The sequence below is a fragment of the Aplidium turbinatum genome, chromosome 9, assembly GCF_918807975.1.
Source record: "Aplidium turbinatum chromosome 9, kaAplTurb1.1, whole genome shotgun sequence".
In the NCBI taxonomy this organism is placed as follows: domain Eukaryota; kingdom Metazoa; phylum Chordata; class Ascidiacea; order Aplousobranchia; family Polyclinidae; genus Aplidium; species Aplidium turbinatum.
This window is the reverse complement of record NC_137480.1, coordinates 2850345-2875858: the sequence shown is the minus strand read 5'-3', so window position 1 is coordinate 2875858 and position 25514 is coordinate 2850345. Positions and strand designations below refer to the sequence as shown.

The 25514-nt window shown below is 37.0% G+C and overlaps 2 protein-coding genes across 4 annotated transcripts; both read left to right on the top strand.

The window, feature by feature from the left end:
* The first annotated feature begins 1660 nt into the window (after nt 1-1660).
* LOC145777368 (uncharacterized) lies at nt 1661-10331 on the top strand. Its single transcript, XM_082588734.1, has 7 exons — nt 1661-1818; nt 4032-4121; nt 5142-5460; nt 7033-7212; nt 7600-7740; nt 8176-8296; nt 9254-10331. Exons 2-7 carry the CDS (start codon nt 4088-4090, stop codon nt 9419-9421), a joined length of 963 nt encoding a protein of 320 aa, XP_082444860.1. The 5' UTR covers nt 1661-1818; nt 4032-4087; the 3' UTR covers nt 9422-10331.
* Nucleotides 10332-19885: 9554 nt separating this feature from the next.
* Nucleotides 19886-23991, top strand: LOC145777673 (uncharacterized). 3 transcript variants are annotated; one of them, XM_082589107.1, is made up of 4 exons: nt 19886-20006; nt 20670-21237; nt 22402-23013; nt 23709-23991. In XM_082589107.1, the coding sequence occupies exons 2-4, from the start codon at nt 20865-20867 to the stop codon at nt 23720-23722; spliced, it is 999 nt and encodes a 332-aa protein (XP_082445233.1). In that variant the 5' UTR covers nt 19886-20006; nt 20670-20864; the 3' UTR covers nt 23723-23991. The 3 variants fall into 3 exon arrangements, with proteins under 3 accessions (XP_082445233.1, XP_082445234.1, XP_082445231.1); XM_082589108.1 differs by having other exon boundaries at nt 19966-19981; nt 22654-23013; XM_082589105.1 differs by having other exon boundaries at nt 19966-19981.
* The last annotated feature ends 1523 nt before the right edge of the window (nt 23992-25514 follow it).

The window sequence follows — 25514 nt, the reverse complement described above, 5'->3', positions numbered from 1 at the left end:
CGGTACACAGTGAATCAAATCCGCCATTAATTCACTGAGGCATGATTCACTGTGTACTATGCCTATCCTCAAAACAAAAATGAGAAAAACATGCTTCTGTTTTCTCAAACGAGTTGAGTTTTAAGTTTTATTCCTATTTATGCCCACTTATAACTGTACTTTTCTATATAAACACTCTTGCATAAGTTTGACCATGCACAAAGATATGATCAAAACTCTTCAACATCATTTTTTTACTTTTTAATAACGAAATCGACAAATTTTATCTTGGACAAAATGCTGAACTATGCTCCGCCTGTGGTTTTGCACGTGAAACGAAAGCTTTACTGTGGTCACGCAACAGTGATTACAGAGAAAATTTAATATATACCTTTTACTTTTGGTCGGGTGATTCACTGTGTACCGTGATTCACTGTACCCCGGCCTCCCCTACTTTTACAGTATTCAATACGAAGGTCGAAGACTCGAAAGTAGCATCAAACAACGTAATATTCCAGCAACAAATCTGTTGAACAATCATTTAGTGGTAGGCTACAAACAGTTAATCAGAAGTAAACAGAATGAAAAAATAGTTTCAATATTCCCTTCATCATTGTTTTTTGTGGGCAACGTTTGTGTTGTTTTTTGATTTAATTAATTTTAAATCCTTATTGTATCTTGCATTATTCATCATTTAGGACTGTGCCTTGCTGTTTAGGTGTTTTTTTTACAGTGTAAGAAATAATTTCTTTGATAATTGATTGTATTTCGTCAATTTGGACTGATTTTGTAAACGAATTCTTCTAATTTTGGGCTAGTTTGTTGTTACGGACAATTTTCATATCAAACGTCACATAGAACCGTTGTCTACTAAACCTGACGTCTTACGTCATGGACTGTTGCTAGAAAATAGCAAAGATTACATCATCGTTAAATCTTGAATTGCACAACCGTTTGCAGCTGCAGCATAACATTACATCATCGTTAAATCTTTAACTATACTTGAACAGGTATAAGCCAAACTTGAGCAGGTGTGAGCCAGGCTTGAACAGGTGTGAGCCAAACTTGATCAGGTGCTTGAATAACTTATCATTGCTTATCATTATTACGTCACAGTAACTGCTTACGTGCGTTTGAAATATCGTAATTTATTCTCGTCATTTTAAAATTGTTGCTTGAAGAAGTTGGTCGCATATTTAACCGTTTTGCTTAGTGCTTGCCAGCTGGACAAAATTTCCGTCTTTTATCTAAGTAATTTGCATTGTAGTGACAAGTTTAGTGGTGTATCGCTTTGCACTGCAGTTTCGACAGCCAGTGGGCTATTTTTTACAGAAATACAATTCTCGAATAGACGTTTTCGGAAGAGTGTTTCTTTCGGTCATTACATACAGACGAACGGATCCGAGAATCTTATGTTACAATTTTCCCACGAAGAGATTATGGTTTACCGCTGTGACCATAAATAATAAAAGACGCTTCTCTGGCTAGTTTGAAATTTCTTTTGGGCTTGAAATTTTAAAAATATCTGGCAACCCTGGTGTTACCAACCATTTTATTTTGTTTAAAACCAAATCTGGTTTACTTTTCAACCATTATTAGGTTTGTTTTGATTTGGTTTATAGTTTGTTTTTTGGTCTATTTTTTTGGGTTTATGTTTGGTCTTTTCGAAGATGTTGTACGCCAGGTAGACTATTTTCAATGCAGTCATTGATGTATGTTATCAAATGCTAAACCTGGAAGAGATTTTGATTGAGCTATTGGAAGAATTCCAGATAGAACCTGAAGTCATTGGGAAAATTGAACAGCAGTGGCAACATTTGTCTTTAGCAAGTGATAAATGCAAGTGTAGTTGTCTTTAGGTTTTTTTTATTTGTCTTTAGGTTTTTTTTTTATTTCTAGCCCAATTACAGTAGCCTACCACTAAAAGTTACCCAAAAGTAAGCTCACATCATTCACAAGTTAAATCAGGCCCAAAATTTGAAAGTTAGTACAAATTACAGTAAAATTTTTTGGCTGTGGCTATATTTACACTATATAGTAGCTTCAATAGCGTTGCCAGATAAGGAATTCTGCCCTAATTTGAGAAAAGTCTAAAGCTGTTGAAAACAAAAACTTGTATTTTGGAATTTTTTTTAGTCCTGGGCAAAGATCAAAACCCTAACTTTATTCCTAACTCTAGCCCTTACCTTAACCCTTCTTAACGTTAATCCTAACTCTGGCAACACCTGATTGTAACCATGGCAACAAGTGTGTAAAAATAGCCACTTCCAATCATAAAATGTTAGAAGCTGTGACAAAGTCTTTGAGCTTGTGTTTATCTGGGGAATGACTTTTTTTGCAGTTGCAATGTCCAATTTTTATACTTTTTTTTGCTGCTATTGTTTTTTTTTGATATTTCTGTTGAATTTGGTTCATTCTGGTCTTTTTTTGGATTCATCTAGTTTATTTTATGAAAAATAAGATGGTCTCTGCAGCCAATTTTTTTTTTGTTTAATTACAGTACATCAAGATTATGTCAAGATTATATACGTACAACTACAACTGTATCATATAAAACATTTGTTAGATAATTAGGCTAAGCAATCTTTTTGAAATTATATGGAGGTCATCATTGCGGTCCACCAGTTAATGGCATGGTTCAAATGAATCCATCTGTATGCCACCATGCTTGAATGATGCTGGGTTGTAATAACTTCTCAACTGAATGACACAGTAGCATAATATTTTCAGCTTAAATGATCTGCGTCTTATTTATTTCTTATTAATAATAGTTGAATATCGAGTGTTTATCTAGCCAGCTAAACACTCTTTGTCCGTTATAGGATACTCACATAGCCCACGTCTGTCAAGCTTTAAAAATAATTGGTTTACGAGTTGAAAAGTTTTCCAACTCTTGTCGTGACATATAGGCGATAGGGTACCGCATATAGGCTACTATTTGTTAATTTGACTTTTTAGTCTTGTAAATGGTGTCTTTATGTGAAAATAATTGAATAAATCAATTAAAATGCTCAAAAATCCTTCTAGTGTTACGCGGATTGAAATTTAGCTATCTTTTTCTATGTTTGGCTTTTTTTGGTCAAAGTTTTGCTATAGAATTATTTTGGATCTAGCAACCCTGACTCCTAGCTTTTGTTCTAATGCAGTGGTTCCCAGACTATGGGCCGTGACCGAAACATGGGTCACAAAAGGTTAAAAAATGGATCATGGAGGGATGGTCTGAATCTGCCAAAATGGGACTGTTGTGAAGTAATTTAAAAAAATAAGTTGGGAGCTGGTATACAAGTCCCCCCCCCCCCCCCTTGGTAACTCATGACAAAGAGCAATTGACCAAAACATGTGGATTGAAGTGTGTGAACAGTAAAGCAAAGGTAAAGTAGTTTCACCCTATATGTTTGGTCGAGTCCTGTCTTTGTCATGAGTTACCAAGTTGTTTTAATCCCAACATCGATTGGATTATTGCATCATGCACATTTATTTGGCTTCTCTTATTAAAATCAATTATTGCACCATAAGTAGTTTTGCCGGCATTCAAGTCACTTCCTTTAATAAATCACGATAGACGTAAATTATCGTATACTGTAAGTTAACAATACAAGATTTTTGAACTTTTATTTTTGAATTAGAAGTTCAATTTTATATGCGATCCTTGCGCTGTGTGGATCTTCTACTATTCGGCGAGTCCGATTCAGAGAGTTTCCTATTCGGAGACAGCCTTTTTCGGAGAGTTCCCTGTTCGGAAATTTTTTGAAAATCCAACGACGCCTTCTGTTTATTTAGAGAATTTTGTATTTTATTCCACAATATTGTTTCTTTTGCATTCCGACAAAGAAAAATAAATTGAAATGAAATTAAGCGAAAAATGTTTGAATTATTAAATTAAAATGTTTGCTCATATAAAATTGACATAAGTACTAAAATTGTTACCTTGTCTGTGTTTTGGGTCGCAAGATGTTCACCAAACTTAAATTGGAGTCACCCTCATAAGTTTTGGAACCACTGTTTTAATGTTTGAAATTCTGTATTTTTGATGCTACCTTATTGTGATGTAGATATACAGCATGCAAATCACTTGTTTTGCTAACCACCAAATGAAGTGCACCTAACAATGATGGACTGTAGTTTGATTGAAAATATTACAGGTAAGTAAGCCTAATTGTTTGTAATGCAGGCTAGTTATTCTGAGGTTCAGAACTAAAGCATTACAAAAATATTCTATTAATTTCTAGATAAAATAAATACATTTGTTTTAACAAGCCAAACCTCATCAGTGCCGATTTAAAACCCTTTTTTTTTTCTTGTATTGAATGTATATATATATTATACTTTAATAAAATTTGTCATTTTAATGTTTACTGCCTCTTCACTCCCACTTGGTTCTGAACTTCAGAGAAGGGAGTGAGTGACACTGAACCGAATAAGAACGGGAGTTGGCCGCTTCAGGGCTTGCTTGACACGCTGGGGCATAAGGGACTCTGCTGCTTGTCAGTGCGGTGCGCCGGAGCAAACAACTAACCACATCATCTTTGGGTGTCCCATCTATTCCCCTCCCAATGGAATAACAGGCCTCCGCACACTTGACAATCTGACGAAAAGTTGGCTCCAAGTCCTTCCATTCGGCTGACCACAAACTTTCTACTTCATACGAACGACGACGTCATTTTAATGTAATAATATTATTACTGCAACCGCAAGAAATTTTAAAAAATAATTGAAAAATTTTGTTGGGAAATTTAAGCTAGATCAGGAGTGGCAACGTTCGGGCCGCATGCGGCCCTTCATCTTCCAGCTATTTTTTCCCAAATAAGGCTAAATTTTCTTTTCAATTTACACAATTTAGAACTTAAGAAGTGATATGACCGTCTTTTCACTCCCCTGTACCTGTGAAATAAGTTTTGCGCCTGTAGAAATCCAGCTTGAATTGAATTCACTGCATGAGGATGATATTCTTGTACAAAATTTCAACAAGATAAACTCCATTTCTGAAAATATGAATTAGTGTTCATTTTATTTGCGGCCCTCCTGTATCCATTTCATTTTCCTAACTGGCCCTTGTGTTAAAAAGGTTGTCCACCCCTGATCTAGATGTAGAGCATTCATTGCATAGGCTATTTTCATCTTTTAGAACCAGCCTCAGCTGACCTACTTTTTGTTGTCTTTAGATAATGAAGCTTTGATGAGCAAACCAATCACAAGCACTGTCATCATTGATTTGAATGATGACGAATGTGATGATTTTAATGAAAGTGACATCCCATTGAAGGTTACCATCGAATCTTCAAATGAAGGTTTATCCAGAGACTGTTTGTTAATTCCCACACATGACACAAAACTTTTAGAAAAGTCGAGCAAAATTAAGAGAGGCAAACAAAAAAAGGGCAGTTGTTCTAACCTTTTACCTACTCAAGAACCGTTCTTATGCCCATATGAAGGATGTGGAAAAATATGTGGAGATAAACTTCATCTACGACGACATTATAGGTTTGTTGTTGGCAATCTTACACTTTTTTTAATTATGGAGTACAGTAGTAACAACAGATTTGCTACTTATTTGTCTCCTGCCTGCATTTTGATCTTTGTTTGTGATCATACTTGATCTTTCCCACACTCAACTGTTAGATCTAGCTTTTTTTTATCCATGTTGTTTTCATATCTTCTTTTCACATATTTATATCACCCTAGTTTTTTTCCTGAAATTTCTTACTCTTGACACTTGACAGCTCCCATGCAATTTTATCTTAGCATTTTTGTCATTTTTAATTCGAATTTTATTTCCCTTTATAAAAGATGAATTTTGTACTTGATCCAAGCGTGAGGGTTTTCATTGTACTGAGTCGTCGGCACTAATGAGAGCAGGGTGCCCAGTTCCTTTATCTCGGCCGTTTTGTCTGCAGCAACTACACCCACCCAATTTATCACACCCTGGTAGAGGTGATCAGATTTTTTAACAACCAGCTTAAGCCAGGAGTCGAACCAGGATTGTGTGATTGGAAAACGAACGCCTTATCCGCTACGCTATTTCACCTCCACTTTCCCTTTACGCAGTCACTGAAATGTCATGTACACAAGTTTATATTTTTGATGTCATGATTTTGTGCAAAGATTATATCTAGGGCAACCAAAAGTCAATAAAGTCAAGTTTTTTCTGCCTTGTTCAAAGTTTATAATTTAACGTAAATAAACTAAATTTCAGACTGACACGAAGAAAGGTTTTAAAGTTATTAAGTAAAAAAAGTCAAATACTGATTTTTTGTTGCAATTTCTGACGTAATAATCTTGTTTCGCATACTACTGACGATTGAATATTAAGTAGGCTAGGCGTGGAAGGCCGGTAACGTGGCCTCTGTTCTTGGTTAGATGAATGCTCAAACCATTATACATTGACTTTTAGCTTCCTGATGTTCTCATATTTGTTTTTAGCTAGCCTATAATTATGCCTAAGGTTAAACAATCAAATTCTTCTAAAGTTTGTAGTACACTGCTTGATTACGCTTCTGAATATACCTCAACACCTAAAGGTGAATGGCAGAAGACAGGAACTTCAAAGGCGATAATGTGAAACATTACTTGATGTTGAAGTATAATACTGCAGAACCCTCTCAGTAATTTCGAGATATTTAAAGACACTTCATATTTATCTTTTGCAGTTTTTCGAGTGACTTTCATTACCTGTTCGTTAGCTGTGATGTCGTTGAGTCTTCCACATTTTTCTTTTATTTCATTAGAAAAAGACGATATCCTTGCCTAATGGTTTGATTTCTAATATGCTTGTAGCCTACTTCGTATTCGGGTTGCAAACGCAGAAAGTTATTGGTCAAGATTAGGTCAAAATTTGTAAATTTTAAAGTCAAAATTTCAAGTTTTTAGGTCAAAAAATTGGTTGCCCTAATTATAACATTTATAGTTTTACACATTTTCATGTTCTACAATGCCGTGTTTCGAAGGCAGACGGCAATTATCTCTTGAGATCAATTTTGTTGAAGCAAAAAACTTTATATGTACTTTGCTCAACAATCACCATAATTTGTTAAAAACAAGCCAGATTGTTTACAGAAATCACCAGGATCGAAAGCATAGCTGTCAGTATTGCCAACAGAAGTTTCTCTACCTTAAGGACAAGCGCACACATGAACGTTCCCACACCGGAGAGCGACCATTCATATGCCAAGTTTGCAAGAAATCGTTCATACAAAAGTGCACCCTAACTAACCATTTGGTCACACATAACAAAGGGTGAGTTGATATGCAATTAGCTGTCGATCAATTGTAGCTCTTGTGGTATTGTGCATTCGGAAATTCTCCATTCTTGATATGTGGCGTATGATATGTTGCTAAATGATCTTATCTTTGTATCATGCATTCATCCTACCAAACTCAATCTCAATATCGACTTTTGCAACTTCTTTCAGCTGAAAAGAGAATGATGGCGGGTGGATCATAAAAGGTTGGCACAAGGCTATAGTGCTATACGACCTTATTCTTGTTTATTCGCCAGCAGAAGAAATAAACTGAACTCATTGCTAACCAATGATATGAAGAAAGCGTTTCATTTAAAATTCTATATAAGCTATTTCGAAACGTTGTGAAATGCGCCAAACAATAAAGTATTTGTGTCTACAGAGAAAAGCGTGAAATATGCGATTTGTGTGGACGGTCCTACTATTACAAGAAGAGCCTCGCGGAGCACAAGAAAGAAAAGCATGGCAGCCATTTTGGGAAGGATTTTTTTCTCTGTCCTTTATGTGGGAAGAAGTATCTAGGGTTGGTTTCAAGTTAAAGTTGATACGAGAGTGAATCTATAAAAACTGATTTTGAAACTTTGTAGGTTGCTAGATCGCTACCACTTCAACCAATATTTACTAAACCATACCATCTAGTCCCATCATCTTTACTACTTGATGGTGTTTATAATGTGTTAAAAACTTTCTCTCACCAACACTCTGTCAGTTCGACTCTGTTGAAAATACCTCATACAATGCAGAGCTAGGGAGTTTGACGTGTCCGGAGTCGTTAAAAAAGGCCGACTCAGGCTTGATATAAAACGATGAACACTTGTGTTTATGCAAGCACAATGTTAATTTACAGTAGAATGGATTTTTCTGAAGTTCTATGTGTACTTCGTTTCGTAGCTTTGGTTTTTGGGTTTCTTTCGATCAAGTGTGAGATAAAACTAAACACATTTCAATCAATTTGCAGGCTGCACGGCTACAACCTTCATGTGGAGAAGTGTAGTGGTAAGAAACCTTCTAATGAAAAATTCGTGTGCAGCCGCTGTTGTGAAATCTTCAAATCGAAGAATCAATTCCAGAAGCACTTGGTAAGAAACGTTTTTGTGCTTTTACCCGTGGCTTGTGTGGGTTGCGTGCTATATACTAACATAATAAAGTATGTGACATCGCTGTGCGAAGTAATCGATATAATATCAGAAGCTGACCATGAAAAAGATAAGCAGTAAGTAGTTGTTCCAATCTTCTTTGTGTTGAACTGCTCTGGCCACCAAAGGCTAGCACATTATCATTGTTGGAAGTTGCATGGAAGTTTGTGCAGTGAAATAGCTCATGTGTTCACGATTACCTTCATTGCAGGCTTGGAATTTTCTACTGTATATCTGTTTCTAAACAGTGGTTATTCCTAACTATATCATTAGCTCTCAAACCAGCTTTATATTGTCTGACGTTTTGCAAATTATTTGTTTAAGGCCGTCTTGCATACCGCTCAATTTCCTGGCTCCATAAGCGTTGCCATGGCCACCTGGAGATGCGGCCTGATTTGTCACATTTTGCAGATTTTGATTACAGCTACTGCGAGTGTTTGACTGACATTTTCTGAGATTTTTTCACTTTTTGCTGTCTCCTATTCATACAAAAGCTTTTTGTTACCTTGGAGAAGCAGTAGCAAATGAGAAAAAGTAAGTTTAAAAACACTGAATCGGACTGTTATTGAAAAATTAACAGTCTGACTAAAATCTTCGAAATCAAATTTTCTTTGTTTTTCAACATCTAAGGATGTTAAAACCTATTGTGTCATCTGGGGAAAACAGTAAAGAAAGCGTAAAAATATAATTTTTAGAAAAATTTATTTGAACATTCGCCCAAAGATAGAAAAATCTGGAAATTTCTGCAATATGTGACAAATCAGGCCGTATCTTTAGGCAGCCAGGGTGTTCCCAATCAACCGTGTACATGGATATATTTGACTTTTATTTTACGGTAGTCTTCGCCTTCCTCTAATTTCGAGAAGGCTTCTTTTGAGTGACCCATGTGCATTCCCCCAGGAGACCTGCAGTGAAAGTGACGGCACAATCTACCAGTGCGGGGTCTGTGACGTCAAGTGTAGCGATGAGCGTCAAGTGCGTGCGCATATGGACGTTGCGCACAGCGTGATGTACGACGCATGCGTGCAGGTCAAAGTTCAAGAAGTTTCCTCAAGTGAACTTAGATAGTAGATAAATATTATCAAAACGCATTAGTTATTTGAATTCTTTCAATTATGTGTCGGCAATGTTTAGCAGAGCAAACTCGCCGAATAGCTCTTGACATAAATACCACTTGCTCTGTGCACTGTATAATGCGACTCAACGGTCATACCTTCTCTGATATGAGTTTTAACTGCATCGCATGATGAATAGCCACGTCGACCCTGTTCGACGTTGTTCAATTGGCTCTTCCACTCTACAAGCTTAATTTGGTCAGACGGTTTGAGGTAACAAAATGTAAGGTTGACATTTTCCTAAACCTCAAATCCATCCTTTTTTAAGAAAAGATTGATTTGCTGACTGGGAAATAACTTATTGACTGCCGTATAAATCAAAGCGTACCGTAGTCTGAATTGTATTTGAGATCAAAATATTGTGCATCTCTGGACTAACGCAAATTGTGATTTGCACTGGCCTAACTTATAAAGTGTTTTTCTTGCAAGTATTTAATAAAATTGAATCATTGCAACAAATGGTTTTAGATAAAGTGACTCGCGCTCTTCTGGTGACTATAGACTACTAGGTTGCCTCCTGATGTTATGGATGATGCTTAGCTTTTATTACCGACGTTAGCTTTTATTACCGCAAATAATTTTAGAATGGAATGTGAAGTCTGGTGGTACGTAGCCATGTTGATTGAAGAATCTACCATTTTGTCTCATTTTTAGCGCCCGGGTGTTTGTTTTTGTGGTGCTGTTAACCCGCATGATGTCTGGTTTCTGCTCATCACGATATGGATAGTCTGTTTTTAAATCTCTTTAACTGCCGCACACATTCTCTCAGTTCACCGTTTGTGACCTTTTTACTTCATACAATTGAAACTTTCATCTGTCTAATTGGAGCTTGGGATTGGAAAACTTTTTTCATAAATTGTTCATAAAAAAAAAAAAACAGAGTTTCACTGATAGTTCAAATCGTCAATCTGTCAAGAGGTGGGACTCTTCAAAGAGCCCGTGGCAGTTAAGGGATTTTAAAGTCGTTTGAAGAAAATAACTTTTTCTAGAGAGTAGGCCTACATTATACGATCCGGCCTGGAAATGTACCAAATCTGAAAACTTGAGTCAAGTCAATTTATTTTGTTTCAATAGCGCCACATATAAACAAAGAAGCAGAGTAAATGAAAAGTAAAACAATGCATTGTAAGTTACAGTTGGTGGTAATTATGGCGCAATCAGGATGGTAACGAAAGACCACAAGCGGTCATCTAGTCAGCCACCACTTCCATAACAATAAATTTAACTACTCATTCATGCACATATGTGTGTAGAGGCAGGCACAGTGGCACACTACTTCAGTAAATGAAAAGGGTTTAGCCATTGACATTAAAACAAACTGCTGTTGGTTTGATTCTTCATTCTCAGGCTGAGAAAACCGAGGATAAGGATTCAAACCAGCAACCAAGTTTAAGCCAACGACCAATCTATGACTGTGTGCTAGAATACAGTTGTCGCCAAAGTTTTACTAAAATATAACAGAAAAAAAACGTATAGGCCGCCATCACAATCAGGCCCGGATTTAAGGGGGGGCAGTTGACCCGGGCCCCCCGACTTTTAAAGGGCCCCCCTATGTGGAAAAAAATGTGATTTTATGTTATTTTTTCTTTTGGCCTTTAAAGTTTCTGCAAAATGCTGTGCAGTACTGGACTGATGCTACTGAAGACGTAGAGGTGGTTTTTCGCGCCGTAGGCGCAAAAAATTTTTTTGCACGGGGGGCCTCCCGATCTAAAAGTGCCCCGGGCCCCCCATCAGCTAAATCCGGCCCTGATCACAATGTAATGATTATCATGGAAAACAGACATAAATAGGATGATTTGGTTTGTTTTGTTGCTATAGATGACAAAAATTAAGAAGAACGATAATATTGAGAAAAGTAATCCTTTGCATTATCAACTTTGAGGTGTGCATGGAGTATATCCAATTTTCCATGTAGCCTACCGGTAAGAGTTGGTTTTTGACATTTGTGTAAAGCGATGGAACGGTAAACCTTTAATGTCGTGTGAAATGTCACTCCACACTTGTACAGTGTACACACAAGAAATGGAGTGTTTTTTTTTTGCCAAAGTTGGTCTCAAATCTTTAGAAAAAAATCCATTTTTAGCTTTATGTCTGGTGCCATATTGATGTGCGTCATCAAGCTCAACAAAGCAGCTAGAGAAACAAGCTGGCAATAAATTGTTTTCATATTTAAATATGAACTGTAGTGTGCATGCCAGCTTTGTACGATCATCTACTTTTAATACTTGAAATGTTGGCTGCATAGCCGAGTGGTGAAAGCCATGGGACGGCAATCGAAAGGGCGCCGGTTCGACACCGCTCAAGAGCATGTAGCCGTGTCTCTGGCAGGACACTTAAGACATGCCTGAAGGTGGACACGAAGATTGGCTTCCTTGCCTTCCCGTCCACTTAATCTAAATCCTCAACCACCGGGCGTAAATCTGGATACGACAAACAAAACTTGAAATTGGTTGTTTGTAAGTTACAAGTAGGCTGTCGAGGTTTTCCTTACACTAAACCAGCTCGCTCGAACAAATCTGTTTTGAAACATTGTGTAGTGGAGGAATGTTTTGTTGGCTCTACTCCAATTAATTACATAATTTTTGAAGATGTGATTGAAATAATGAAAAGTATAAACAAATCTAAGAGGCGATCGGAAGTTATATTTTTAATCGTAATGTTAATAATGGGACATAGACACATAGTATCTTATTTTATAAGCAATGTCATATACCATGACTTATACCATGTCATATACCATAAGTGATTATAAAACTAGTTTTAGTGAAATAGGTAGTTTGTCGGTTCTCATCCATACCGTGCATCAACGCTTTTTATTCATTCACTTTTTGTTTCAGGCAAGTCAGATTGTGGTGGGTCATGTTTAGGTTGTGTCATCCTCAAAAAGAGGGGGGAGGCAGGTAAGGCACTGCCTTCAAAACTAACCTTTCAATCTAAAGTTGAAGTCATAAATAAAGGAAGACCTGTTTCAGATTTAAAAGGTTTGCATCAGACGACTGGATAAAAAAAAAACTCTCAGCTTTCAAAGAGATTGGTAATGTATTAAAAAAAACGGAGTGGCTGTGCTTTAAAAATCGCCTAGGCCTATTCTACTTTTCCTGTCTCTTGTTTTCAACATCCAGTGATAATGTTTGGAATAAAGAAGAGATTTTTACAACAAAGTCACAGATGTTTTTGTCCTAAAGGATAGGCGCATGGATTTTATTTTTAAATAAATGTGAAAGCATGCTGCTAATTTTTTTTTATTAGTACGATGCCTTTTCTGTTGTTAAAGAAAAATTATTCTAAACGTGACTTAAAAAAATTAGTGCCTCACCATCTAGGAACCTCACCGCACGTCACTGGGATGCAGTAGGTAGATCGTCCACATATAACAGAAATAATCAAGGACTGAACTTTGGGTAGGCCTACCATATTTTCATCGCCTAAAAAGAGGACACGTTTCGCTAGCAAGTAGAATTTTACGCTTGAAGAATCTTTTACATGTTTTAGATCATTACAGTGTAGGCATACGCAGCAAAAGTAACCAGATAAAAACAAGAAAACAGATTGACTGAACGTTTAACTTATTTTTTCTCATTTCTAGTGCTTCCTTTAAGACAACAAATGATTTTATATTTTTAAGAGTCAGCAAAAAGTGAAAAAAATACCTAATTTTTAAACAGTTTCAGTCAGACAGCAATGATCGCAAAAATCTGCAAAATGTGACAAATCAGGCACGACCTCCAGGTCAAGCTTTAACTTTTTTTTAATAAGGATTGGTCAGCCTTAACGAAATTGTTAAATTATTTGCAAGAAGCATGATTAAAACAGTAGGCTCCACATAACCGCTAAGATGCTAAAAACGACGTGAACTAAAAAGTTGTTCCTTTCCTTGCAAAGCTGTAGGCCTATGGCGGCCCGCGAAGAAAAACTGTACGGTCAGCAAAGGTGTGCCAATTTTGAATTGTGTGCGGCCCGCGAAACGTGTTTATAATTTAGTTTAGTCTGGTACGTGTGAACAATTCATTGTGGATTGGATTATTATAGATTTCGTACTTTCTGTTAACCATTTTAGAAATCTCCCACTGGCCACAGCTAATCCATTGTGTTTAATTACGTAGAACGTAAAAATGTATGGTCACATAAAAGGATTTATGAACAAATTACGACTTTGGAAAGCTCATATACAGATAAGAAATCTTTTCCACTTTCCAACTTTTAGAGACTATGGTGTGCATCCTGAGAAGAAAACTAAATTTGAAAAATTGTTGTTTGAATTTTTGGCTCGTTTCAAATCTCATGAATATTTGTTTGGTATGTTCTCTTCGCCATTCGACACAGACATTGACAAAGCACCAGCTGATATCCAACTTGAACTGATTGATCTTCAAGAGAAAACGGATTTGAAAGCAAAGTATATAGAAATAAATTTTGGCGATTTTTACCGAAAACATCTCAACCAAGATGACTTTCCACATTTGAAAAAATACATTGCTTCAAAAATGGCTCTTTTTGGCTTGGCTTTTTGACTTCTGACTGAGCTCGTTTAAAGACGGTGTGATAATAAATTAGAATGGCAGTTTTCTTCAGAAATTTATGCGTCTTAACTTAACTTATTTCTGCAAGGAGATAATCCCTAATAATACCATAAGAATAACAAAAAAACAACAACATTTTTTGTGATTGCAACTACTAGAAATCATATCTTAAATAAGCCTGCGACCCACGGTTTCACCCAGTTATTTATATCTGGCCCTCCTGTACTAAAGGTTGCACACCCTGCTGTAAGGTGTTATAGGCTACACATTGCACTTTTAGACATTCGTTTCGATTTGTTTCAAGTAACAAACGAACCAAACTGCGTTTGTAATCAACAACGTCTACAAGCGTTGTATCAATATAAAACGCATGCAGGTAAAAGAATAATTTTTTGTGAAAGTCCGAGCATGGCCTTTAAAATGTCGTTTAATATCTTGCAGAGAACCAGGCAATGAACGTTCAACAACAGTTCCATAAAAATGCGCCAATTTTTGTAGAATTTATAAATCAGCATGTTACATTGGTAAAGGCCTATACAAAATCTTTAGAAAACAAATAGCCTGCAACCCGTCGCTGAAATGTCATCAAGCAACCTAATCCCGTTGAAAATATAAGCATGAAAACTCAAACTGTCAAAAAAGAGGACATTTGAGCATTTTTTAGTGTCCTCGGAGGACAATTCATTTTTCTTGAAAAAAGAGGACAAATCCTCTTAAAAGAGGACGTATGGTAGCCCTAACTTTGGGGGATGCCACATTTGACGGTCAAAAAGCTTGATAATTTAGAATTAAGCTTGGTGCATTGCTGTTTGTTGGTTAAGTAGGCCTACGACTTCATTAAATCCCATATTTTTGAACGTACCGTAACCCATAACAATATAATTTGTTTTTAATTGTTCAATCAAGTGCCATGATCAACAGTGTCAAATGCTTTACTCAGATGAAGAAAAATGGAGCACATATAGTTAGGCCTATTGTTGTTTAAGTTTTTGAGTAAGTCATCATATAGGCTACCTGAGTTACATTTAACTCTGTCGAATTGTCTGTGTTGATTGGAAGTTAATATATTATTTTTATCCAAAAGTTTATGTAGGCTATTCGTTCCATAATAGCTTTTCAAAAATTTCAGAGAAGGTTGGCAAAAGAGATATTGGTCTGAAGCTGATTAAAGCGGTAGGGTGAGATACCTTTGGTATCGGTTTCAAATTTGATTTTATTGAGGTTTTAAATCTGAGTTTATATTGAGTTTTAAATTTACAAAATTTTAAATAAACAATAAAAAGAACATTAGGCAATTGAAGGAAAAAATTTAAAGAAAATCCTCAGAGCCTTGTTCTTCAGAAATAAATTTTCACATCAAACATCTTTCAAACATTTCGCTTTCCCGGAAATAACTTATAGGCCTAATGCCTCGCTACTTTTTTCTCAAATCTCTACTGACTTGGCGGTATCCTAAAACAACCAACAGATCTGCCTATGACAGCACGCTGGTCGTTGACAGATATATTGCAAAATAAGCAGATGTAGCCTTGGCTAATGTTAGTCTGAAGTGTTTTTTCTGTACAATCACTCAAAAATTCTTTGGCAAAACCGTTACAGAGATTCAACTCGAGCTTTTCATTCTTCTTTTCATTCAATCTTTTTATTTTGTTTGGATTGAATTTCTTCTTTTTCTATAACAGATTAATTATATTCGGTCAGCTGTGGCCTCCCATGTGAACTCATTCCATTTAGCTCTGTTTTTGTTGATACTTCTGGCACACTTTTTATTCCTGTAATTTGTTTGATCCTTTTGTTTGTTTGCCTTGCACCATCCCAGTCAATATTACATTTTCCAACGAGTTGTTTCTTGCTATGTGTCCGAGATATCTTAATTTTCTGAAGTTAATATTGTTAATCAGACTCCAGTCATCGTCTATTTGTTGGGTAACAAATTCATTTGTTTTTCATTCCATCCAGCTGATGCATAATAATCTCATGTGACACCACATTTCAAAACTTTTTAAAGTCATGTATTTGCATGTCCAAATCTCACATTCATACTGGCAATTGAGAAAACGAGAGTTCGCAGTAATCTTAACTTTGGGTTCCATGTAGTAATAAATAACAATCTTAGGCCTATGCATAATTGCATGCAGGCAAAGTTTTCCATGCAATCACTTAAGCTTACTTGTTTATAGGCTAGTAATCCCAGACAGCCACTTAATCTGGTTTACATATGGACCAGGTCGTTTCAGATCCATACCTCATCTGATAAAGATCTGCACCAGATATGATGAATCTAGACTTACACCAGAAGCGACATTCTTCGACATGACATTGTGTAAACCGACAAGACACAACCACGAGCCAACCTTGTTACTTCTGGGTGGCAGTTTGTAGGATGCCTGGAAGATAATCCCTGCTGGAAAATTAATCCTCTTTTATGTTGGTTCAACGTTTGCAGACTTTTAATCAACGTAAAAACGAGCTAATTTGCTGACTGAGGCGAAGCAAGTGCAAGTCAGACATTGGAAAGGTGATATTTGAAGACAAGCTTTTGTTTGTTCAAGTGCATTCGTTTCAATGAGCTTGTTTACAAAACGACCAGACTGTTTGTGCTGACGGCCCCGCTAAACTTTCGGGAGCTATTGTTTCAACGTGGAATAGTAAATCGATTGCTATATGGTTGATTGGCCATCCATTTATGTAGAAAGAATGTTAAAATTGCTCGGTTTTTCTAAGTTTTTATAGAATACTATAATTTACCCCTCAACCGACGTTCCAGTGCCCGAGTCGGTCCATACTGTAACCCAGTGGTCAAGTACCAACTTACCAGACAACTCACAGCTGTAACGCAAACCTGTCCTAGATTGCCAAGCAAGGTCAGCTTGTTATAACAACCGTCCATTCTTCCACCACCCAACAACTTGGAGATCGCTGAAACTCGACTTGCGGCCGCTTAATTAAAACATGTAGGTTATAGATGGCTGCATACTACAATACTACATGGCAAAGTGTGTCACAATGTTTGACAGCTATACAGAACATCAATCGTAATATAATTTTATGGTTTATTACTGTAAAATTGATGTTAATTGATTAAATGTAAAAATTTTGCGCAGACACCTTCACCTTCTTTACATGATGTTTGTACCTTCTAGAATAGATGTTTTGTAACAGAATATGCTCTGTAAGCATGAGTAGCCGAAGACCCAACAGTGTCGTCTTCCCACACACTTCTGTGTTACACAATTCTTACAAATATTCTTCTTTATATTTCATCAGTGGTGTTTAAATTTATTAAAATTGCTGCGAACTCTGGTATTCGGTTCCCAATTGCCACATACGGATGTAAAGTTTGGACTTGCAAAAAACGTAACATTAAAAAGTTTTGAAATGTGGTGTCACATGAGACTATTATGCATCAGCTGGATGGAAAGAAAAACAAATGAATTCGTCACTCAACAAATAGACAATGACTGGAGTCTGATTAACAACATCAACTTCAGAAAATTAAGATATTACAGACACATAGCAAGAAGCAACTCGTTGGAAAATTTAATGTTGACTGGGATGGTGCAAGGCAAACGAACAAAAGGACGACAAAAAATGAAATATTTTGGCAATATCAAGAAAATTGCTAACTGTGAGCAATTAATTAATCAATCAATAAATAAACAATTTAAATAGTTAAATGCCGTGTATTTGTCATTAACCCCAAGGTTTAGTTCATCCATTCTACGTGGTGTAACACAATGCACAAATTGCACCTACTTCTCATTGTTTTGTAGATTATTATCATCCATTTCACGACCTCCCCGGTTGCAAGGTCTGTTGCCATTTTTGTTTCATTAGTTTGATGTTTAAAAACTCATCATCAACAAACATTTTTGCAACATGATTAAATAAATCGCTTACCTTCTGCCAACCATGCATACTAACAACTTTTCATCATTTGCCGTTTATGCAACTTTGGCAAAAAGGTGAAGAAAGCAATGCAAATTGCAAAAGAGCCAAACCAAGTTTTGATTTAGCAGAGCCTGCGTCAAACAAACTTTCTTATACAATCGGCTTAATTACAAAATTCCTGATCAATTATTAGCATTTTAACTGCACTTATGTTTACAGATTGTCCAAATTTGACAATGCAAGCTTACTGGATGGCAGAGTGAGTTGGAAAATGAAACCAATCCAACAGCCATTGTTGCACTTTCAATTAGCCCTGGGTGGTCTAAAATGACTGCCAACTGACTAGGGGTCGGAAAAGGTGATTTAACACAAATAAAAGGATTACTGAATGGCCAGAAGATCGAAATGGTTTATAATTATTAGAAAATCGTTAATAAAACGATACAAATAATATTCAATCAATCGTTTCCTAAATGACGTCACAACAATAGCGTTGAAAAAGCAGCCGCGAATAGAATTTGTGCTTGTAAACGAGATGAACATAGTAGTGACAAAATTTTAACTTTGACAGTCAAACAATTTTTATACAAAAAGCAAACTACAAGTTACGCAATTAGCGAAATAACTACTCTCCAAAGTCTTCGTTGTCAAATTAAACACAAATATTGAAAGACGTCTTCTTGCAGTTTCGTTTTCAATTTTAATGAAGTAATTTCAATGTACATAGCCTTCGTTAAAGCAATGAAACAGTACAATCAATTAATATAGTAGCCTACGCCGAAATGTGCTTGTAAAATATTCACTTCCAAGTTATTGACATTCCGCTTAGGTTGACGTGGAACCAACAAAAGACCAACAACTACAAGTGCTGTCGGTAAATAGTTGTCAAAGGCTGTCTCTTACCATCACACTTATGGAAACATTTTCTTTCATTGCCGGCTTCAAATAACATCAACATACCATAACCAGCGCCGGAATACCTTCAGAAGACTGATATTTTATCACTCACCAATATGTCCGGTTGTTAAAAGACAAAGCGTGTTTTTGTTTTTAAAAGTGGCCGACGGAACGCGTAGGCCATTATCGCATTTTCCTCACAGATTTTCGGGTTTGTTTGCAAATGCAGCGGCGCGCATCGGTCCGCAGAGGACTGGCGCCTGGACACATAGTGGCGACTTGAAACTGACGATTACCTTCTTCATTGACATTTGTGCCAACAACCTGAAGACGATATGACGGCAGACGAGCGCGGTGCTGCATCAATTGTAAGACGAGCATCGGTCAGAACAGTTCAAAACTTAAAGTTGTGCTGAGAGTTAATTCTACACCCGCCTAGTGCAGCGATCAACGGCCCAAAGCGCCATCTATCTTCTGCAATAAAACTTTTTCAAAAAAATTCAAAAATTTCACAAAAGTTGGATTTTTAACTGATATAAATAGCACCTGGTGAACTGCTCAGTTTAGTTTTGTATTATGAACAAAGGAACGTAGGCGACCAGGCTATAGCATCTTTCTAGACCAGCCGACCTTTTGTATGGAGAACAAACATAGTTTTATAAATGCAAGTGAGAAGCCCCCAACAACAATTTCTTGGTGCCCTGTTCACAATAATTCAACAAACTAAATCTTTTTTGTTCACTAAATCTTGGCCTTGGATTTATTTCGAAGGTTAGATGGGTTTTCTGAGCAGTCTATATACTCTATTCCTTTTCTGATATATTTAAGTAAAGCATGTAATGCAGGCTTGATGGAAAGGTTCAACTAACAAGAAGTAAACAAATGATGGAGGAATAAATAAATTAGTCCGAAACAAACGATTAAAAAGATAATAGACTTTTTGGAATGTCCGATGTCAAAGTTCGCCCTGTAATACGGAATTGAGTATTTTGGTTCAGTCGCATTAACCTGCTTGTAAATACAAAATAAATGTAGTGGCTGTAACTGCTTATGACTGAGGAAATATGCAGCGCTAGTAATACATTATCTGATTGTTTTAGGCATAGAACGTAATTGACTATTTCATTATGAGCTGTGCAGGAGTGATGTACCATCCTTACTCAACACAACTGCATCATGCAAAGGGAGAGAATATGAGCAAGCAGGTTTGAAGAAGAATTCACATTTGTGGTGGGAGAATTTTTAAAAATTGTCTACCAAAATTATTATGGATAAAATTAGACTAAACGATTTCAGATCTCTCTTGCATAAGCTGATGACAATTAGTAGGCTATCAGCTGCTAATATCAAGGCTTTTTGTTGACATAAAAAGAAATGTATTAGCAATCTTGTCATCATTTTTTTAACGTAAGCTATATCGACTGTTTCTTTTTAAAGTGTGCTTGTTTAAAACAATGATGGGAAAATAAGCTTTTTCGAGATAGACAGAGGCTGAGCATCAAATGCACTAAAATATGTTGAAAATTTACACCGAATTTTTGTTGATTAACATAATTATTGCCTGTCCAAATTTATGGAATATAATGTCACCTGATCACGTGACCAAGGAAATACAGATGGAAGCAATTTTACAAATTTAACATTTTTTTGCTTGAAATCAATTGATCAATTGAAGATTTACTTCAAGTTTTCTTCTTCAGAAATATGTAATAGCCTACAAATAAATTTATTTTCAAGTAAAATAAGTTAATCTTTTTCCGGTAAAATTTTTATTTGAATTGACATGTAACGAAGTCGTTTATATCACGCTTGTGGGTTTGACATCTGTCTAATTATTTTTCTTCACTTTTCCCAGTATTTCACTAATAATTATTTTTATTTCAAATTTACTAGGTATTTTGGCGGAAAAAGCTTTTTTATCATTCATCAGAATTCCTATCAGCTCAATCAACGTCAGAAGGATCGGATCAGGAAACAACATCCGACTCTCCGTTGAGATTTTCACCAGAACACAGACCTCATACTGGATCGCCTCATCAACCGACGAGCCGAGATTATTCCGAAATCCTTGCATCAAACTCTCTAGACATGGTCGAGTCATCCAACCAACATCAGAAAATCTTACCGGGTCAAGACGAAAGACTGTCAACGCCTACACAGGTGGATCACTTCCAAGATAATCTTAGCCACAATGACAAACAAGGGAATCTCTTTAGTACAAAACACGTAGAATCCGCTTCATCATCATCAATTCCTATATTGCCATCCACCCAAACGAAACACGTCGATGTGTCTTCAACGGGGCACTTGCCAACCAGAGGCCGAATGAAGAAGCAGCGAAACCCAACCGCTCGCCGTGTAAACTCCCGATGTGTTATGTTGAGCTACTTTGATGGAAGAACTAGCGACGAAGTGGATCAGCACTTCAACAGAGCGTTGCGGTCACAATCACCGCGTCAAAGTAAGCTTATGAGTTTTACCATGTAAAATATATCTAATATACAAAATATTTTTAATATACAAAATATTTTTGTTTGAGACTTTGAATCATTATAAGCAAACATAGCTACTGACATCTCCACAAATTGAAATGTTTCAAATCATGATTAGGTCTTATCATCCACTTGAGGAAATTAACTGGACAGTGAGATATTTGTATTTGACATGTTCACTTGTTCAAGAGTATCATGTTTTAAGCGAAAATTTTGTCGGTTTGCAAGTTTTCAGTTCTTAATATTTTGTTGATGTAAACTTACGTTATTCTTTTGATTTGGCCACTAAGAGTTTATTGGGGTCAAATGAGTTATTTAATTACTAGCAGGCGGCCGGGTTTGCATAAGCAATGTGCGTAATTACTCTTCTTGCGGTTGCTGTTACATAATTGATGAACTCGGAAGATGAATGGAGGGCAGCGAAAGCAATTAACAGAGCTCGTCTTTGTTCATTTGCACAAATTCGAGAGTTGATTATTAAAAATTAACATTGTCCAAAAAAAAAAAAAATCAAAACACTTTAAAAATGAGCAAGAATTAACAGATATTTTAGAAAAATGAGTCAGAGGTCTTGACCATCGCATGAGTTATTCAATCTAACCAGGCCGAAAGTTTTTCCAAGATGAGTTACTTTTTACTTGACATTGAATATTTGATGACAGGTTTGCCTGTCCAGGTCATCACCATCAAATAATAATGAACATCAGCGGACTCGACCAGTCAATCATGTTGAAACAAAACATATGTTTCATCTCTACATGTTGCTTGAACAATATCCACTGTCTGCGTTTAACGTTCAAACATAAATCATTTTTAAGAATCCAAAGAGCTAGTTTTGCTTCAACCTCGCCAACCATTATTTCACATCAAAGCGATGTAGCATTGAACACGCTATTGGTCCGCAGACGGCTTGAAATACTGTTTTTAATGAAAGCTATAGAACGTGACATGGGTGAAAATCTGTGACAGTTTGCTGTGCGCTAATACCAGTAAGGTGAAAATGGCGCCTTCGAAACGTTACAGTAAGCCAACAAATGGGTAGAATAATTTCCTGGAAGTTTCATGGTCATTGGTAGCCTACAGTTATCAACATGTTTAAAAACTAAATATCTTTTATCATATTTTTTTTATAGAAATCACTTCCAGAATGTGCGACAGAAAATTCCCAGCTAGCTTCTGGGATTCTGAGTACCAATTTTCAACAACGTCACTCAGTAAATCCACATCTGAAGAAACAAAAAACTCTATTTATCCGTTTAATGGTCTCACAGCGTTTTCCCCATTTTTATCACATCCCTCCAACCACCGTGCTGGTTTTGGTGCTTCCGTAAGTTGGAGAGAATGTCCTCCACATTTTGCTTCAACATTTGATCTCTATTCGTCAGAAAGCAAGCTCTCTGGCCTCCAAAGTATTCACCAAACCGTCAGTGCTGTAGCGGCTGCCGCTGCGGTTTCCCGAAGAACATCGGATCCGTGGAGAGTTCTCGCTGGAAATTCTCCTTCCTTGCCCGGCCAAAATTTTTATTCTCATCAAGTTATGAATGCGGCAGTGGCTGCTTCGGGAGTTCAAGACTTGTATGGGATGTCGGCAGCTGCCGTCGCCGCAGCAAATCAATCATTCGACCAGCATTTCAACCCGTTGCTGCTACAGCAAGCATCAGTGATGAAAAGAAATTCTTTTACATCATCTCTGGCATGCAGAGGATCGGAATCTAAAAGTTTATGGCCTCTAGCCCATTATTCTGGTGAGGAAAACGTATATTTTTAATCAACTTTTGTATTTCGAACAATGCAGTAAGTCACTCTCAACTTTCAGCAGTGACGCAGTCAGACAAGTGTCTAACCTTAAATTGTAGTTATTTCTGAAGCAGCCTTGTCGACGTAGGGTTGGTTTTTGAATCTTTATCCTCGGACTGACAAAGCCTTGATAGGTTATTCCTGGTAGTTTCGCATACTTGTAGAGGCTCTTGACGCAGGACCCGTTACCGAGATTGGCAGAGTGAAATTGCCGATTGTTGAAGTGGTATTGCCGGGGAATTATTCTATCCATTAGGTGGCGCTGAATGGAGAGCAGTTCTTAGAATGCGTTGCTCAAGCGCACACCCTGAGAGTCAAACCAGCACGCTTGATCTTGAAGTTTCTTCGTTTACGAAGTCATGCGCTAGCCAACTGAGCTAACGAGGTGGACGTAGGTCTTTGCCAGTTATCTACAGACCTATCTGTCGTTAGGTGTCAAATAAAAATATAGCATGGTAAGAAAGAACATCCTGCAACACTTTTGTCTAACCCGATTTATTATCCCCTAAGCATGCCAGAAACAATCTTAAGTTAAAACTGATCAACACGGAGGCAAGCTTGTATTATCCCGAATTAGCGTCAAAATAAGTTAATCGTTGTAACTGATTAGATGCGAATCTTTACCAAGAACTATATTTTGCAGGTTTACGATTTTAACCACCAGAAGATGGCGATAACAGCCAAGGCGCCATCACGTCACGCATGAACAAAATCATCTGCTTGTTATGTTCTAATTGTCAAAATAGTTGTGGTACTGTACGTACGATCAAACTTATTGAAAAGCATTTGAATTGAAGAAGGCCTGAAAGAATCATGGCAGTTTCCTTCATGTCGTGACGTTTAATTATTATAATCATTTGAGTCTTGTCATAGCAATACCCTACGTCATCACCTTTATCGCTTGTTGATTTGTTCGGTATTATTCCTTTGGCTTTTTATTGTTTTTCGCATGAAGATCTATTCTATTGTTGTAAATACAAAGTGTCACAAAACACACTGCTTTTGCACGTTAAAGATCATGTTCCTTGTCAGTTGATCGCAGCTACTTTTGATTCTTCTGATTTGAAATTGGTTGATTGATTGAATTTTTATCCTCGGACTGGGAAAGCTTCTTGCAGAGCTTAATCCTGGCAGTTTCGCATACTTGTAGAGGCTTTGAACCACTGACGCAGGCCCGGTCACCGAGATTGACAGAGTGAAGTTTCCGATTGTTGAAGTCTTGTTGAAGTTAATCGTGTTAATTATGTTTTGCTGTTTCTCTCTGAACGTGGACCAGGACAGGTTCTTGCTCATCATGACTGAAGCGATAAAGAACCAAAATCGACTGTTGAATGAAAAAAATCAACAATCTCAAACAATGAAAGAGTAGTAGGCCTATCCACTGATTTCACAGGACTCATATTGTCACCAGATGAGCTATTGCCTTATTCGTCTTCCCCTAAGCGGTCACACTTTTGTATGTCCCAGCAAAATTCCTACGGTTTGTGTACGTTGCATTCGTCCAAGACAGGTAGCCTACTTCTTAACAACCCCGCGCGGATTTATTTCAAGCAGTCTCAGTGGTTAGGTCAACCAGTGTGAGACTCTTTTGAATCAAAGGGTTCGATCGGATCAGGGCAGCACAAATAATCAAGTGCAACGCGCGTTAGTTTTTAGTCTAGTAAAGATTTAAGCAAATGGATGAATATACAGTCACTGTAGCCAGCGATGTGATACCTTCGTGAGTAACGTGCCAGGTATGCAGCAGGGTGTGTTCGCAAAAGAAGTTTTTCAAACTAACCAACCAATGTCACAATTTGTTGCAAGATGGCGGTGTTCATTGCACCGAATTGTGCAGGCGCATTCTGTTGAATCAAATCAAAACCATCAAGCAAATCAGTCGTTTTTAGGTAGATTCAACTGCAGACATTAAATTAACGTAATAAAGGACAGATTTGTTGGAAGCAGGCGCGGATTTATGGGGGGGCCCGGGCCCCCCCATAAATTTTGTGAAAAATTGTATGTTTCCGCATCAAATGGTTTGATATGCTTCTAAACAGCTGATATTAGTCCCTCGGCATCACAATTGATGAAAATGGTTGTTTTAATGTCTATTTTCTAGCATATCGTATATGTCGTAGTATCATTGTTCATATCTGTTTAGCTTTTTCTTTCTTTTTAATTGATTTTCAAATTTTCTGGCCCCTCCCGAAAAAAACTCTTAGATTCGCGCCTGGTTGGAAGGGTAGTATACAATACACTGCCCTACCTGTGTCTGCGGTTGCACCAGGGCAGAACATCCTGGCGTTGTTTTCAAACGTTTAATTTGCGTCTACACAACTCATTATATCTTCCGGCGGTGTAGTTGCCCCGGGCCCCCCTTTTGGAGGCTCCCCGACGTGGAAAAATGTGATTTTGTGTTATTATTATTTTCTCTTAGCCTTTGAAGTTTCTGCAAAATGCCTCCTTT